This window comes from Grampus griseus (genome assembly GCF_964374135.1).
Source record: "Grampus griseus genome assembly, chromosome: 2".
NCBI classification, from domain to species: domain Eukaryota; kingdom Metazoa; phylum Chordata; class Mammalia; order Artiodactyla; family Delphinidae; genus Grampus; species Grampus griseus.
In genome coordinates, this window is record NC_139018.1 from 138,948,484 (window position 1) to 138,967,051 (window position 18,568).

The following is an 18,568-nucleotide window of genomic DNA, read 5'->3' on the forward strand; positions in this document are numbered from 1 at the left end:
GAATCTACCCTAAGGAGAAATTGCAACATATAAGAAAATCTTCATACATGAACATTTCAACACAGAAATTTGTGACCAACTTAAGCATACAATAATGGAGATATGTAAGTTATGGTATGTAAGCTATGTATCAATAAGTTAAGGTAGAGCCATTCCATGTAACTTATAGCCATTAAAAATGAAGTATATAAAGACATACATCAAAGATGAAAAATTCTTACTATATATATATTATATATATATATATATCTGTGTGTGTATATTTATAGTAAGAAATCCTTAATATATATATATTTTTTTAATTAATTATTTTTGGCTACATTGGGTCTTTGTTGCTGTGTGTGGGCTTTCTCTAGTTGTGGTGAGCAGGGGCTACTCTTTGTTGCGGTGTGCGGGCTTCTCATTGCAGTGGCTTCTCTTGTTGCGGAGCAAGGGCTCTAGGCACGCAGGCTTCAGTAGTTGTGGCTCACAGGCTCTAGAGCACAGGCTCAGGAGTTGTGGCGCACGGGCTTAGTTGCTCTACAGCATGTGGGATCTTCCCGGACCAGGGCTCGAACCCATGTCCCCTGCATTGGCGGGCGGATTCCTAACCTCTGCGCCACCAGGGAAGTCCCTTACAGAAATAATTTTAGGCATGAATCAGCACATGTATATTTATCCATTTATTTGTTTTTAATTACCCAAAAGAGTTTATTCATTACATTGTAATATACCTTTGATTTTTCATTTAACACATGTTCATGTCAGCATATACCACTTTACATCATTCTTTTTAATAGTTCCATAGTATTCTGTTATAATATTTGGCTAGTGTCCAATTGTTAGATTATTTGTTTTTTGCCGATAAATAATATTTGGCTATTTGGTTTTTTGCTATTATAAAAAGTGTTGGAATTAACATCCTTATATGTCTAGGTGACCTTTTATAAGCATGTACATGGGATATATTTCTAATAGTAAGTTGGGTGGGTCTTTGGTTATGTGCATTTTTAAAGTTGATAAGTAGTATTGCCAACTTGTCTTCCCAGAAGGATTATATCAGTGTACATCCCCTAAAACGGTATGTTAAGTACTTGTTTCCCAAAATCTCACCAGCACTGAATATCATCAGAGTTTGATTTTGCCAGTCTGATAGGTTAAAAGCTGTTATTTCATTGTTTTAAATGTCATTTCTTTGATTTTGTTTCCCAGGGGTACCAAATCAAACTTGAAATGGCCCTAATTTTTTCCTCCTTACTAATTTTACAAAGTAATATGTAAATAAGTTTAAATGACATAAACTTCCTTTGTCAATTTCTTTAATCAGATGGGATCATCAATATGTAATCCAACTCACCTCCATGTTCAAGTAAGCATCATCATTCCCTTTTCTTTTTATATCCTGCTATGAGAACTTAGCTACTAGAAACTGAAATGTAGCAAGGTCAAATACCACTGTTCCCTAAATAAGAGTATCGGTACCTCTGTTTTCTGTTACAGAATTTACCCCCACTCTTTTTTGCTTTGATTTCTTATTTAAAGTATAACTTTATGATTTTTTTTTCCAAGATAACTTTGCTTAGGTAAGGTTATTGGTCCCCTTTAAGGTTCTGCATTAGAGAAAAATCAAAAGAGGTAGTTATAGTATTCTAATATCTCCCAAATTAGGCTCTGATCTTTAGACTCTTTGATCCACAGGGATGTCCCTCTGACTGCAGAAGAGGTGGAAATTGTGGTGGAAAAAGTGTTGACGATGTTCTCCAAATTGAATCTTCAAGAAATACCACCCTTGGTCTATCAGCTTCTGGTTCTCTCCTCAAAGGTATAAATGAAAAATTTGCTTTTTTTTTAACTCTGGTGAAATGCCCAGTTAGTACCATTCAGCTTATTCATACTCTTGTTTTATATACTAGGGCATAGATGCTTTTATTTCATGTATGATGATTTGATCTAGTAAAAAGGTCATGGCCCTCAACCAAAGTAAACATACATTATCTCTTGTAGTACCACATTTTGTGTGTGTGTGGTAGTAAAAGGGATAAAGATTTCAGAAAGGGTGGACTATAGGCCCCTTAAAATCTGATATTAAGATGTATTTCAAACTCAATTTCAACATGAAAGTGTTCTATAAATTCTTAGTGTGACTCTAGGTTATAATTTATTTAAATTCATACTTGAAAATCCTTCAAGCTGAAAAGAACTTTAAGTTCAACTTGCCCTTTATGGAGAGACCTTACTTATTTTGTATTTTTTTCAGGGAAGCCGGAAGAAGGTTTTGGAAGGAATCATAGCTTTCTTCAACAAGCTAGATACGCAGCACAGTGAGGAACAGAGTGGTGATGAGTGAGTATCACAGTATAGAAATAAAATCATTTTTCCAAATTCATCTTACTGTTATCTAACTGTTCAGTCCATACCTTCACTTCAGCACAGAATTTCCCTAGTCCCCTTAGCTGCTCAGTAATAAAATTAAAAGAATAATGCAGTCTCTTCAACTCTTTCATTTTAATCTTTCCAGGAAAACAGCAATAATTATTCTGTAAATTGCAAGCTTAAAAGCTATTTAAGTGTTTACTTTGTGCCAGAAACTATTTGGCCCTAGGACTACAGTGATGAACCAGTCAGACAAGGTTCCTGCTCTCATGGAGATATTTCAACGAGAAGAGAAAAGAAAATAAATAACAAAAATATTAGAGTGAAAAGTGTTATGCGTATATTTCAAATGGATGATGTGACAGTGACAGTATAGCTACTTTAGGTTGAGTGGTCAGGGAAAACTTCTCTGAGAAGGTGTTATTTTAACTGAAGCCTAAATGGTAAGAGCCACAATATATAGATCAGGAAAAAGCACATTCTCAGTTGGTGGAACAGTTAGTGCAAAGGCAGGACACAGCATGATGTGACTGAAAAAGAGGATTTTTTTTTGAAACAAATACTTAACAGAGTGCTTGCTCTGTGCCAAGTGCTGTTCTAAGCACTTTAAACCTTACAGCAACTCTCTTTTGCCTCTGTTTTATGCATATAGAAACCAAGGCACAGAGAAATTAAGGAATTTCCAAGGGTTATGTAGCCATAAATTGGTGGACCTGGGATTTGAATTCAAGCAGTTTGGCTGCAGAGTTCGTGCTTTTAATCCTGTTTCAGCCTACTGCTTCTAATCTGGAATAACTTTTAGTTATTTGGCTTGAGCAATTGATTAGAAGGTGGTCTTGTATACTGAGTTAGGAAAGACTGACAAAAAGCAAGTTTAGGGGGAAATAAGCTCAGTTTTGACCATGTAAGTTTGAGATGTATATTAGTATCCCATATGGAGGTGTTGAGCAGGCAGTCTGGGGTTTTAGAGGTCAGGACAGGAAATACAGATTGGAAAGGACTAAAGCCTTCAGACTGGATAGGGTCACCTAGGGAAATCGTGAAGAGAAGAGAAAGAAACCCAAGATTGAGCTCAGAGGCATTCACCATTTAAAGGGAGGATGAGCCAGCACAAATAATTAAGAGGCCAGTGACAATGCCCCAGAAGCTAAGAGAAGAAAGTGTTTCAAGAAAGAAGGGGTCAACTGTGTCAAATCTGCTGAGGCTTTAATTAAGATGAAATTTGGTTATTGGTTTTGACAGTGTACAGGTCATTTGATTATTCTTGCAAGGGCTACAAATAGCATTGGAAAGGGAGGTTAGGGAGGGGACAGAAGCCTAATTGAATTGAATTGAACTGGGAAGAGGTAAAGAAGTGGAAATAATGACTGTAGACAGTTCTTTCAAGAAGTTTTGTAAAAAAGGAGCAGAGAATGAGACAGTAGATTTTGTACTTTGTGCCTCCCTCCAGTGATCATATTAGTTCAGCTTGAGTTTTTCTGTTTGTTCATATGAGCATATGCACTGTTGTCTCTTTCCCAAACTATAGCTCATACCGTTCTGTTGAATCTTTTAGGCTGTTGGATTTTGTTACTGTACCATCAGGTGAACTTCGTCACGTGGAAGGCACCATTATTCTACACATTGTGTTTGCCATCAAGTTGGACTGTGAACTAGGCAGAGAACTACTGAAACTCCTAAAGGTAGCCCCACACTCTTAAGGAGATCCAGGATCTCTTTATGAAACAGGGATGTTTGAACTCAAGCCTCTTTTATGCTGGTTAATGACAGGAAACAAATACATAGAAATATTGTAGAACTACCCTGGGTCTAGAGAATCTCTTTTTTTTTACTTTGAAAGTGGAAGATATATGATATCACTACATTCTTAAGCAAGTTCTGTTTTAAAACCATACCTTAAGTGTTTTAGTGTTTAAAAAGAAAAAAAAAGGTGAAGACTGTTCAGCAGGAAACTCAAAATTTAACCTTAACTCCATTATTCTATGAGCTTCAGTCTTGACCTCTGTTTCCGTATTTGTGAATTGGGGAAATTGCCTATTTCTAGTAATATATTGTGAGGTTTTGTGAAGCTAAGTCATTCATCATTAAATATTTGTGAAGTAGTAAGATAAAAATTAGAAATGTTTTGAACTCTTTTTAAGTATTTTGCTACATTTACCTTATCTCATTTTCTCACAAGTATAGATTTTTTTCTGAACCATTTAAAAGAAGAAATCATGACCCTTCAATGCCTGAATACTTCCACAGATGTCTCCTAAGAATAAGGATTAATACCTTTTCATTGAGTTTTTTGAAGCATCCAGCCCAGTTTTCTTGTGTCTCTCATTGTCAGATTTGTCTTTTTCCTCATGATTAGATTCAAGTTAAACATTTTTGGCAAGAATATGTCATAAGTGATGTTGTATACTTTCTCTTGTTGGGGTCAGCAAACTTTCTCTAAAGGGACAGACACTAACTATTTTAGGCTTTGCAGGTGATACGGTCTCTGTCAGTGCTACTCAGCCCTACTGTTGTAGCAGGAAGGCAGCCAGAAACAACACATAAATGAATGACTGTGGCTGTGTGCCAATGAAACTACATGGGCACTGCAATTTGAATTTTATTTAATTTTCGTGTGTCACAGAATATTATTCTTCCTTTGATTTTTTTTTCCCCTCAACAATTAAAAAAGTGAAAATCAGTCTTAGCTCATGGGCTGTACAAGATTAGGTGATGGGCTAGATTTGTCCCAGAGGCTGTAGTTTGCCAACCACTATTCTATTGCATTATGTCAGAAGCCTCATAGTATCAGGCAGTCTTAGCCAAATCATTTGATCAAGACAATGACCATCAGGTTTCTTCATTTGCAAAGGTATATGTTTCCCTTTGTAATTAGAAAGTAATCCATGGGATCATAATTCGAGGCATGCGAAAATTCTTTTCCTCAGCAACCTTTCACACAGTGGATTTTGTTTTCCCGTCTACTGATGATTCTTGGCCTAAATCACTAATTATACTCGGAGTTGCAAAATAGTAGAATTAAGATTAGAAAATTTTAATTCTGTCATTCCTTCTACATTATTAGCTGGTTTTCTTCTGTGAAAAGAGCCACCCCCCATTTTTTTGGATATTGTTATGCAGCCAATGAACCTTTTAAAATTCAATCTGCTCGTATGCAGTACGCAAAGTGACCCATATTTGGCTAATTGGATCCTTGAAGTAGGCTTATGTGTCCTTCTAACATGGCCCCATTAGTCTTTGAGCACTTCTGTGGCATAAGCTATCCAAGACACACTTGTACTTTCCTTACCCGATCCTGATTTCTCTAAGGAGCCTTGGGTCCCTTTTGTAGGAAAGGATATTTAAAGACCATGATGTGGGAACTAGCCTTTGAAGCTCCTTTGTCTTCTCTGTATCTGTTCACTCTTATTTTTATTTAGGTTTACAGTAACTATATTATTGATCTTTTCAAAGAACCAGCTTTATCGACTGTTTTATATTTGTTTGTTGGTTTTCTGTTTTATTCATCTTTGATTTTATATTTATTCCTTTTTTTCTTTTTTTTAATTGATTAATTTATTTGTTTTTATATTTGGCTGTGTTGGGTCTTCATTGCTGTGCACAGGCTTTCTCTAGTCAGCAAGCCAGGGCTACTCTTCATAGCAGTGCATGGGCTTCCCATTGTTGTGGCTTCTCTTGCTGCGGAGCACAGGCTCTAGGCGTGCGAGCTTCAGTATTTGTGGCACACAGACTCAGTAGTTGTGATGCACGGGCTTAGTTGCTCTGCAGCATGTGGAATCTTCCTGGGCCAGGGATCAAACCCGTGTCCCCTGCATTGGCAGGAGGATTGTTAACCACTGCTCCACCAGGGAAGCTGTATTCCTTTTTTTCTTTTGTTTCTTGTCATTTCTTTCAGGGCTCAAAGATCTATTTTTTAAGCTTTATTGAGGTGCAATTTACATAACATAAAATACACCCATTTGGGGCTTCCCTGGTGGCACAGTGGTTAAGAATCTGCCTGCCAATGCAAGGGACATGGGTTCAAGCCCTGGCCCAGGAAGATCCCACATGCCGTGGAGCAACTAAGCCCGTGCGCCACAACTACTGAGCCTGAGCTGTAGAGCCCACAAGCCACAACTGCTGAGCCCACGTGCCACAACTACTGAAGCCTGTGCGCTTAGAGCCTGTGCTGCACAACAAGAGAAGCCAGGACGATGAGAAGCCCACGCACTGCAACAAAGAGTAGCCCCCACTCACTGCAACTAGAGAAAGCCCACGCACAGCAACGAAGACCCAACACAGCCAAAAAAAAAAGAAAAAAAAATACACCCATTTTAAGTGTGTAATTCATTGATTTTTCATAAGTTTACCTAATTGTGCAACCATCATCATAATTCAGTTTTAGAACATTTTCATCACCTTGTAAGATCCTTCATGCCTGTTTCTATAGATTTACCTTTCCTGATTTCATATAAATAGAATCATACAATATGTAATCTTCTGTGTTTGGCTTCTTTCATTTAGCATAATTTTCGAGGTTTATCCATGTTGTAGCACTTACAAGTATTTCATTCCTTTTTATTGTTAAATAGTATTCCGTTGTATAGACATATCCATTGTTTAGCTGTTCACCAGTTGATGGACATTTGAGTTTTTACTTTTTGGCTATTATGAATAATGCTGTTGTGAACATTCACATGCATGTCTTTGTGTGGACATATGTTTTCATTTCTCTTGGTTAGATACCTACAAGTGGAATTTCTGGGTTATGTAATACATTTATGTGTCTCTCTCTCTCTCTCTCTCTCTCTCTCTCTCTCTCTCTCTCTCTCTCTCTCTCTCTCTCTCTCTCTCTCTTCTCTCTCTCTCTCTCTCTCTCTCTCTATATATATATATATATATAATTTTTTTCTTGGCCATGCCGTGTGGCATGTGGGATCATAGTTCCCTGACCAGGGATCGAACCTGCGCCCCCTGCAGTGGAAGCACGGAGTCTTAATCACTGGACCACTGGGGAAGTCCCATATGTTTATAATTTAAAGAAACTACCAAATTGTTCTCCAGAGTGGCTACATCATTTTACATATCCGTCAGCACTGTATGAGGGCTCCTGTTTATCCACATCCTGGCCAACATTTGTTACTGTCTTTTTTTTTTTAATATACCTATTCTAATAGCTGTGAAACAGTATCTCATAGAGGTTTTACTTTGCAGTTCCTTAGTGACTGATGATAACCAAACATCTTTTCATGTGCTTATTTAGTTGTTCTGATATCTTTGATGAAATGTCTATTCAGATCTTTTGCCCATTTTTTGATTGTGACTTAAAGAGTTTTAAGAATGCTTTGTATATCATAGGTACAAGTCCTTTATCATGTATGTAATTAGCAAATATTTTTTTCAGTCTCTGGCTTGTTTCATTTTCTTAATGGTGTCTTTTGAAGCACAAAAGTTTTGATTTTTAATGAGATCCAATTTATCAGTTTTTTCTTATATAAATTATGTTTTTGTTATTGTATCTAAGAAATCTTTAATCCAAAGTCTTGAAGATTTCCTACTGTGTTTCCTTTTAAAAGTTTTATAGTTTTAGCTCTTATATTTAGGTTTCTGATCCATCTAAGGACTTGTTTTTAAGTAGGATATATTATTCTTTTCAGATGTAAGTTATGACTCCTTTTTGATTTATTGTTCTAGGCAGGACAGCAAGGAGATTTCGGTAGTAATATATGTCCTTTCAGCATTGCCCTCTTCCTCTCTGTAACAAGAATACAAAGATTTGAGGAACAGGTATTTATGAATGACTTTTTGGTTCCTTCTGTAGTTGATAAAGTGTACAATAGTCTGTTTTTTTTAAATTATCTTTTCCTAAACAATTCCACTCCCACCCTGCCAGCAGCATATTCCCCTATAAGAATGTAGGCCCACACTGTTCTCTCTGGGCTGCTTGAAGACTTCTTCAGATACTTGGTTTATACCTCCACTTCCTATTGTGTGGTAAGCCAGGTGGCGAGATGGGAATAAGAGTGGAAACATCACACAGTCCAAGTAGCAAGAATGGGAAGTTTAGCTGGGTATTCATTGCAATTGTATTATGTTGTAGCTTTCTAAGAAACTGTCCCTGATCAACTTGAAATTAATGAGAATCTGTTATTTGAAAGAATGAAAATATAAAATCCTTTACCCTTTTTTCTCATATGTGTTTCTCTGGTTGTGGGTAATATTGATTTTTAGCCCTTTTTCTCTCAAGGAAGACCTGTCTTCAGCTCTTTTAAGTTCCCACTGAAAGTCATAATTTTTGTATCATACTCATCAGTGAAACAGTTGTCATAGGGATATGAGTGTATGGCAGCAAGTAGGAACAGTTACAGGGTTAAGATTCTATAGTATGGGCTATCATTTTTTGCTTCATTTTCCTATTTCTTTCATATTAGGTATTTGACCTTTTAAAGTCTTTGGTTATAAAAAGCTTTAAGGATCTTCAGCTTCTACAAGGCTCAAAATTTCTTCAGGATCTAGTTCCTCATAGATGTTGTGTTTCAACCATGATCTTGGAAGTGGTAAAGAATAGGTAAGTTCATGAACCATAAGGTTCATAGGGTATTTAGTGTTAAGATCAGAAGATCCTTGAATCCCAAGGGCTGAGTTCTTGGCCACCTTGATAGCAAGGATACAAAACTGAAGTAGGTACCTTTGCTCCTTTCATGCTATTTCCTTTAATGCTATTACTACTCTATTGGCCTGAGTCTTCATTGGCTTTTTAGGTGAGTAGAAAACTGAGTTTTATTTACTTTAACTGTTGGGAGTTTGGGACTGATGGATGGAATTGAATTAGCAGTTTTAGACAATTAAATTATTAGCAGTTTTAGGCAAATCCATTTTAAATCAAATTGAAAAAACTGGTAACCATCCTGGTTGTTACTTTCATGTTTAATGTTGTATTTCAGAATGTATGTTAGCTGTTACAACGGTCTTTACTGTGTCATGCTTTGTCTGTGGTTTGTCTCCATGGTTTGCTATATTTAGCTCTATTGGCATACTTTGTGTTTACCTGCAGATACTTAGAGGTGCAGAACATTAATGTACTAGGAAAAAAAAATCACCTATGAACCAATAAAACTTCCAGGTTATACTTACCTCCCCTGTTTACCAATCATGTATGAGCTCTTTCATGTTACAGATAAACATTTTGTAGCAGACCGACTACAACTGTCTCCTCCCTCCAAGATGGTAACTTTAGCCCACAGCAAACATTTCTCCACTTCATTCTTGTTGAGATTATTAACAGACTATACTTATTTAGACTTCATAATTTTACTGGTTTCTTTGTTTACATCTTATCTTTTGAACCTCATACTTTTCACTTGGAGATATGCCATAAGTATATATTTTTTGCAGTAATCCTTTCGGATATGGTTTGTGGATAGTAAACTTTTCATATCTGAAAATGTCTTTGTTTTGCTCTTCCACTTGAACAGAAATAGTTGGACGAGGTTTAAAATTCTGAGTTTATAATCAGTTTCACGTTGTCTTTTTGCATCTAGAATTGCTGATGAAAAGTCTGATGGTTATCTGATTCTTGTATTATTTTAGATAATCTGTTATTTTTCTTCATGGGAACTTTTAAGACTTTATTTTTATCCTTTATCTTCTGAAATTTAACACAATTTGTGTTTATGTAGGTTCCTTTTTAATTCATTTCTGTTTGGTAATTGGTGTGCCCTCTCACTGTAAGGAGTCATGTCTTTCCTAAACTCTGTAATGATTTTCTTCTATTTTCTTTGAGTACTGTCTCCCCTTTTTCTCTCTTATTAACTGTTGGAATTTCTTGATCTGTGTGCTGTATCTCTTAATTTTTCTTTCACGTTTTTCATATTTTTGTCTTTTTGTGTCAAGTTCAACAAAAATTCCTTAGCTCGCTCTTCTCAATAATTATTTCTTCAGCTCTGCCCATTTTATTCTTAGGTCCATTTATTGAGTTTTTCACTCTATCCGTCATGTTTTTTATTTCCAAAATTTCTAATTGGTTCTATTTTCATAACAGTTCATTTTTTGTTTCATGCTATAATACTCTTTCTTATTTCTCTGAGGATATTCATTAGACTTTTAAAATCTTCTCTTTGTTCCATTAACCTTTTCCCTTAGCGATTAGTTGTCTTCATTGAGTTTGGTGCTTGTCTTTCGTGGTGATATTGTTTTCTTGTATTTGGTGGTTATTGCTTATCTCCTTATTATCGTTTTTGATATGCCCCATTAGTTTGTCTGAGAGTGCTGTATCTTTTAACACATTCTGCCTCTGTGACTTGAGGATAGTGGTAGGGTGTACCAAGGGCTAATCTTCTAGGTGTGGCATTGCCCTAATCCTCCAGCATGTTGTCATCCTCTCAGAGTGCTGCTCTGCTTCATATGTTTTTTAATGTTCTGTAGTTTTTGGATTTTCTTGGTGTTCTGTCGGTAGAGATTGCTTGCCTACCATTCCCATTACTGTTCATTAAGAAATTCAGAATTTATGTGGAGTGTTGGTTATCCAGGTCAAGTTTGGGAAATACGTAACACGGCAGAGAATATAGAGGTAAGGTATTTTACTAAGTTTTTCTTCTTAACTAAACTTTGTTTTCTTGCAGTGTTCACAGTTGGGATCATGTTACTCAGGGCCTGGTAGAACTTGGCTTCATTTTAATGGATTCCTATGGGCCAAAGAAGATTCTTGATGGAAAAACTATTGAAGCCAGCTCAGGTCTTTCTAGAATGCCAAACCAGCATGCATGTAAGCTGGGAGCTAATATCCTGTTGGAAACTTTCAAGGTGAGACTCTAGTTTAGCAACCATTCCCTAATAAATAGGGCATTAACTTGGGAGTCTGGGGGACAGGGCAATTTGAGTATGTAGCAGTTTCCCAGAACAGAGATTGGGATAGTAATTGAAACATTATAGACCCAGTTTGATGGAATACTTACTTTCTCACTCTTTATTTATATGAGATTTTCATTTATTCTAATTTCTGTTCTTCCTGACCATGTTTTAGAAGTTTGAATATAAGTTAACTTCCTCATGATTTCCTCTTCTTCCTCTAGCAGTAAATCATTTCTGGGTTTTTAAAATTCCCTTATACAAAAAATAATCTTTTAGGTTGCTGTAGAACATCAAGCTTGAAGAATCATTCTTAATGGTTCATTGTTTTTGAAGAACCAAATTGGGGAATTTACAGTCTTTTAATTCATTACCATATTATGGCTATCATCTCAATCTTAATTTCTGAAATAGCTTTCAAAAATTCATTTCAAGTTCAAAAAAGATCATATCTGAGACTAAACAAATTTGCTTTGCCAGTGATTTCTCTAAGACATCTTCTTTACATTCAGTTGTTCACTGTATCTACACAACAAACGTATCTGCTGAAAATGTTATTTGGAGGCCAATTTAAATGTAAATCTGATGTTCTGATCCAGAACCATGAAGTGAATGTCATATAATAGTCCTTGAGAGTTGTGTATTAGATACATATGACTCTCCTTAACCATAATCTGATTAAAAACATTCTTAGAATAAGAAAATGGTTTTTGTTTTTAAATTAATCTTTTTTAAAACTAAGAAGGTTCCACTTGATTTCACACAGATGTTGGCTTTGCCAAGGTATCTATAGAATATAAAATTTACTAATAATCAAATTATTAGTCCAGGGTCTGAAAGTAATTAGTCTGTATCCCAAAGTTATCAAGTTCAGGTATGAAATTTAACTAAAATTCAAGTAAAAATTCAAAACAGGTTGTTTTTTAGGCAGTTGCTCTGCTTGTAGAAACTGAGGAAGGGCTTGGTGAAGATTTTCTAGGTTTTCAGAAATTTTCATGGGCTTTTAAATTTTAAAATAAAAGTTGTGCATACTGTCAGGAATATGGACGTTGGCATGTAATAGATACCTAGGTAGAATTATTCCTGTTTGATGCTGGACCTTATATGTAGCAGTACTTTCATATGATTTCTCTTTTAGGCTAATAAAAGTTTGCCCTGCTAATGAATTGTCTGAGCACAGAATGAGGGTAGAATTGAGTGATTCTTTCCCGATGATTCACATTATATTTGTCTTTGAAATAAACAGTCCAGTTTTGCCCATATTCAAACTATTCTTTTTTTTTTTTTTCAAACTATTCTTTAATCTGCCTAACATGCATTGATATAATTGTAAGCTGAAGGTCACCAAGGAATATTTTATTGGTTCTTCTGTTCTTTTTAGATCCATGAGATGATCAGACAAGAAATTCTGGAGCAGGTCCTCAACAGGGTTGTTACCAGAGGATCCTCCCCCATCACTCATTTCATAGGTATTGAACTTTGGAAGCGTGGATAAAGTTGTCAGGAACATTTTTATTTAAATGTCATAACGCTTTTGGTTCTGGAAAAAAATGTAATGATACAGTAGATTGACATCTTTAATGACATCTTTGATTATGATGCCAGTAAAACATAAATGCATTTATATTGTCTATGGTTGTCAAGAAGGAAAAGAGCATATAACTAATGAGTGAACTTCTGTCTTGCATCAACTTTCTCTCTTTTTTGTTTGAATACTTCTCAGGTGAGTGCTGTCCTTCTGCTGTCACTCAATGACTTCCCGTTCTCTTAACCCTTGACATTCGTTTTTTGTTTTTTTGTGTTTTTTTTTTGGCGGTACGCGGGCCTCTCACTGCTGTGGTCTCTCCCGTTGCGGAGCACAGGCTCCGGATGCGCAAGCTCAGCGGCCATGGCTCATTGGCCCAGCCGCTCCACGGCATGTGGGATCTTCCCGGACCGGGGCACGAACCCGTGTCCCCTGCATCGGCAGGTGGACTCTCAACCACTGCGCCACCAGGGAAGCCCTAACCCTTGACATTCTGACTTCAGTACTGGTCTCTTTGGTGACCTCTGAATGTTTTGCTCTTTTAATACATATATCCTAATGTCTAAATCCACTGGTCTTTTCTTAATCACCAACTTTCTTAATTTCTCTATCATTCTACACTGTTTACAACTCCCCTGAAGTTGATAACTGTAATAATTTGCATCTTATCCTGCCTATGATCAGTTTTTTTTTCTTCTTTAGTGATTCCTTTTCTTTCTTCTATCCTTAAATGTCAGGGTTCTCCAAAGCTCTGTACTTGACACTTCATTCTACTTTTTTTCTTTCTTTACAGCTTTATTGAAGTATAATTGAGGTACAACAATGTCCACATATTTAAAGTATAACAGTTTGATAACTTTTGACATACATATACACCAGCGAAACAGAAAGTATCACCACAGTCAAAATGAACATATCTATCACCCACAAATGTTTCCTGGTGCCTCTTTGTAATTTGTTTCTGCATCCCTCTCTTCCTTCCCATCTCTCATCTCTAGTCTGGTCTGCTTTCTGTCACTATAAATTTAAAAAATTTTATGTAAATGGAATCCTACAGTGTGTACTCCTTTTTTTTTTTCCTTTCTTTTTGGTCTGACTTCTTTAAAATCAATAATTGATTTCCTTTTTATTGTTAGTATTCCCTAATACAGATATAACCACAATTTATTTATCCATTCACCTGTGTGCAGGTTTTTAGGTTGTTTCTAGTTTGGGGCTATCACGAATAAAGCTGCTATGAACATTAATGTGTAAGTCTTTCTGAGGATGTATGCTTTCATTTCTGTATGGAAACATGTTATAGTGGAATGGGTACACCATATGGTAGGTGTAGGCTTTATAGTTTAAGAAACTGCCAGACTATTTTCCACAGTCGTCGTACCATTTTACATTCCTATAAGCAGTGTTTCTAGTTGCTCCACATTGTGACCAACTCTTGGTATGATCAGTCTTTTTAATTTTACTCATTCTAATTGTGTTTTTGTTTGCATTTCCTCAATGCCTAATGATATATTGAACATTTGCCATGCTTATTTGTCATTTCTATATTTTCTTTGGTTAAATGTCTGTTCAGGTCTTTTGTCCATTTAAAAAAATTGAGTTGTTTCCCTTTTTATTACTGAGTTGTAAGAGTTATTTATATATTCTAAATACAAGTCCTTTGTCAGATATATGTTTTGCAGATATTTTCTCCTGGTCTGTGGTTTGACTTTTAATATTTGTAACAGTGTCATTTGAAGAACCAACATTTTTAATTTATCAGTTACCAGTTCATCAGTTTTGTATAGTTCCTGCTTTTTATGTCATGTATTAAAAAAATCTTTGCCAAACCCAAGGTCACTAAGATTTTCTCCTATATTTTCTACTAGAAGCCTTATAGTTTCAGCTCTTATACTTAGATCTGTGATCCATTTTTGTTAAATTTTGTATAGGATGTGACATAACAAGGTTCATCTTTTTGCTTAAGGCTATCCAGTTGTTCCAACACAATTTTTTGAAAAGATTATCTTTTCTTCATTGAGGTACCATGACATCTTTATTGAAATCAACTAACCATACATGTGTGGGTCTATTTTAGGAATCTGTTCTATTCCATTGAGCTATGTGTGTGTTATGTCTTGATTGCTATAGCGTCATAATGTGTCTTAAAAGCAATAGTGTAAGTCTTTTAACTTTTGACTATTCTAGGTCCTTTGCATTTCCAAATAAATATTCTAATCAGTTTGTCAGTTTTTATAAAAGGTCTCAAGTTTTGATGGAGATTGCCTCAAATGTATGGATTAATTGGGGAGAGAATTGGCATCTTAGCAATATTGAGTCTTCTAACCCACGAACACAATGTATCTCTCCATTTATTTTACTTCTTCAATTTCTTTCAGCAATGTTTTGTAGTTTTCAGTGCGTGGATCTTGCATATCTTTTGTCGATCCCTATTTCATTTTTTTGACACTGTTGTAAATAGTATTTTTAAAATTTTCAATTTCTGATTGTTGATTGCTGTTGTGTAGAAATAGTTGCTTTTTTAATATTGACCTTATATCCTGCAACCATGCTAAACCCACTTATTAGTTCTAGTCGCTTTTTGGCAATTCCTTAGGATTTTCTACATAGAAATCACGTCATCTCCAAATCTAGACGTTCTTGATATCAGTGATATGTCTTTTTTCTTTTTTTCTTTACCAGTCTGGCTTAGAAGCTTGCCAGTTTTACTAATCTTTGAAAGAATGAGATTTTAGTTTGAATTTTCTCTTTTCTTTTTTCTTTTTTCAATTTCACCAAATTCCGCTTTTCATTATTTCCTTCCTTTTGCTTGCTTTGGGTTCATTTTGCTCTTTTAAGTGATTGAAAAACATCAAAAGAAGAATATATCATGATACATGAAAATTTTAGACTTTAGAGTTCATAAAATATAGTATTATTGGAATACAGACATGCTCAATCATTTATGTGTTGTCTATCTTGCTTTTATACTTTACCAGCAGAGTTGAGTTGATGTATATATATATATATATATATATACACACACACACACACACACACATACATATACCAACTCGTGATATATATATCTATCTCACATGACCCATTAAGCCTAAAATAGTTATTGTCTGGCCCTTTACAGAAAAAGTGTGCCAACTTCTGGTCTGTTATATTTACCTAGATATTGATACTGCTAATTTTTCCTTCCTGATGATTGAAGTTTCCTTTTGTTTGTGTGAAGGGTTTTAACTACAAAATCCATTCTTTTAATAGAAGTAGGGCTAGTCGGGTTATCTGAATCTTCTGGGTGAACTTCGGTAGTTTGTGTCTTTCAAGGAATTTGACCATTTCATCTTAAGTTATCAAATTTATTGTCATGAAGTTGTTCCGAGTATTCCATTTAATGTCTGTAGGATCTATATTGATTTGCCCTTTCTGACTCCTAAAAGCCATAATTTGCATCTTTTCTCTTTTTCCTGATTAGTCTAGCAAGAGGTTTATCAATTTTATTGATTTTTCTCCAAGAACCAGCTTTTGGTTTCATTGAGTTTCTCTGTTGTTTTTCTGTTTTCAGTTTTATTGATATGTGCTCTTTTTTGTTTTGTTTCTACTGCTACTTTGGGTCAGTCTGTGCTTCTTTTGATTAAAAGCATATGTCATTAATTTGAGACCTTTCTCTTTTTTTTCAATAAAGCATTAAACTATAAATTTCCTTCTAAACGTTGCTTTAGCTGCATCCCATAAATTTTGTTTTTTATTTTCATTGCGTTCCAAATACTTTTAATTTCTTTTGTGATTTGTTCTTTAACCAGTGGGTTATTTAGAAGTGTGTTGTTTAGTTTTCAAGTATTTGTAGATTTTCCAGGTTTTCTGTTATTGATTTCTAATTTGTGGTTATAAAACATACTTTGTATGATGCGAATTTTAAAAAATTTATTGAGACTTGTTTTATTCTCAGAATATGGTTCATTTTGATAAGTGTTCTCCATGCTATTGAAAATAATATGTATTCTATTATTAGGTAGTTTTCTATAAATCACTGAATTCAGATTATTCAAGTCTCCTGTGTCCTTACTGATTTTCTGTCTGCTTATTCTGTTAACTATTAAGAGAGGGGCGTTGAAATCTCTGACTTTGTATTTATAGAAATGACTGTCTGTGCCTTTCAGTTCTATCAGTTTTTGCTTCAGGAATTTTAAAACTCTATTATAGGGCATAAACATTAAGGATTGTTATGTCCTCTTTGTTAATGGATCCATTAATTGTTATGAAATGACCTTTTTGTTCCTGGCAATATTATTTACTCTGAAGTCTACTTTGATATTAATATAATCTCTGCAGCTTTCTTTTTATCAGTGTTAACATGGTATATTTTTTCCATCTTTTTAGATTTAACTTATTTATGTCTTTATATAGTTAACTTGCGTTTTATTATAGACAACATACAATTGTGTTTTACTTTTTTTTATCCAATTTGACAGTCTCTGACTTTTAATCAGGGCAAGCCATCTACATTTAATGTGATTAACATCCGGCTATTTGTTTTCTACTTTGTCTGTTTTTTGTTCCCTTTTTCCTCTTCTCCCTTCTCTTTTTTTTTCTTTTTTTTCTCGGTACGCGGGCCTCTCATTGTGTGGCCTCTCCCGTTGCAGAGCACAGGCTCTGAACGCACAGACTCAGCGGCCGTGGCTCACGGGCCCAGCCACTCCGCGGCATGTGGGATCTTCCTGGACCGGGGCATGAACCCGTGTCCCCTGCATCGTCAGGCGGACTCTCAACCGCTGCGCCACCAGGGAAGCCCTCTTTAGTCTTTTTTACTTTGTGTTTCATTTTAGATAGTTTTTATTGCTGTAAATTCAGATTCCCAAATCTTCTGCAGTGATCTTATCCATTAAAATTTTCATTTTTAGATGTTTGATTTATGTCTTCCGTATCTTCCCTGTCTTTTTTTTTAAACATGCTTCCCTGACCTATTTTTTTTTTGCTGTGCCACATCTTCTTGCAGGATCTTAGTTCCCCAACCAGGGATCAAACCTGGGCCCCTGGCAGTGAGAGCACCAAGTCCTAACCACTGGACCACCAGGGAATTCCCTTCCCTTACCTTCTTGAACATATATTTATTTTAGTTCTTTTAATGTCCTTGTCTACTAACTCTTATCATTGTGTAATTTCTGATCTGTTTTTATTGATTTATTTCCTCGTCGTCATGAGTTGTGTTTTCCTGCTTCTTTGCCTGATGAATAATTTTGATTGGATGGCAGATACTGTGAACTTCACATTGTTCATTTGCTGGATTTTTTTTTCCTTCGAATATTATTGAGCTTTAAGTTTCTTGGAAAGCATTTAATCCTTTTTATGATTATTTTTATGTTGTGTTATATAAGACCAGACAGTCTTTAATCTAGGGCCAACTTGGTGCTACAATTAAAGCAATGCTCCTTGTATATTATGAGGTGTCTCCACTGTGGATGTTGTGAATATAAACTATTTCCTGTCCTTTATGACCTCTGAGAATGGATTTGCCTACTGCTTGCCTGTGATTTTTTCCCTGACTTAGATTGTTTTTTCATACAGATGCACTGACTAGCATGCAGCTAACATACAAGGGGAGCTACCTGCACATCTCCAGGGCCCTCTTTCCATGCAGCTCTTTCCTTTCTGGTACTCTGCCCTATGAATTCTAGCTGCCTTAGCTTTCCTGAATTGTCAACTCTGTCTCTGTAACTCAGGAAGACCGCTGGATTCTGAGTTTCCCCTCTCTGTGCTACTGCCTAGAAACCCTCCAGGCAGTAAGATGGGGCAATTATTATAAGCCTCTCCTCATTTATTTCCCTTCTCTCAGGGATCATTGTCTGTACTGCTTCTTGTCTGGTGTCTGAAAATTGT

The 18,568-nt window shown here is 35.6% G+C and overlaps 1 protein-coding gene across 3 annotated transcripts in view; it reads left to right on the forward strand.

Moving 5' to 3' along the window:
• The window catches only part of FANCI (FA complementation group I), a 76,297-nt gene that overhangs the window by 20,771 nt on the left and 36,958 nt on the right, over positions 1-18,568 (forward strand). For all 3 annotated transcript variants that reach the window (XM_082648168.1, XM_082648169.1, XM_082648170.1), the window contains 8 exons: positions 1,307-1,348; positions 1,678-1,801; positions 2,237-2,322; positions 3,908-4,034; positions 8,026-8,118; positions 8,763-8,899; positions 10,953-11,133; positions 12,560-12,647. In XM_082648168.1, coding sequence (XP_082504294.1) covers positions 1,307-1,348; positions 1,678-1,801; positions 2,237-2,322; positions 3,908-4,034; positions 8,026-8,118; positions 8,763-8,899; positions 10,953-11,133; positions 12,560-12,647 — 878 coding nt within the window. The remainder of the gene's footprint in view (positions 1-1,306; positions 1,349-1,677; positions 1,802-2,236; positions 2,323-3,907; positions 4,035-8,025; positions 8,119-8,762; positions 8,900-10,952; positions 11,134-12,559; positions 12,648-18,568) is intronic.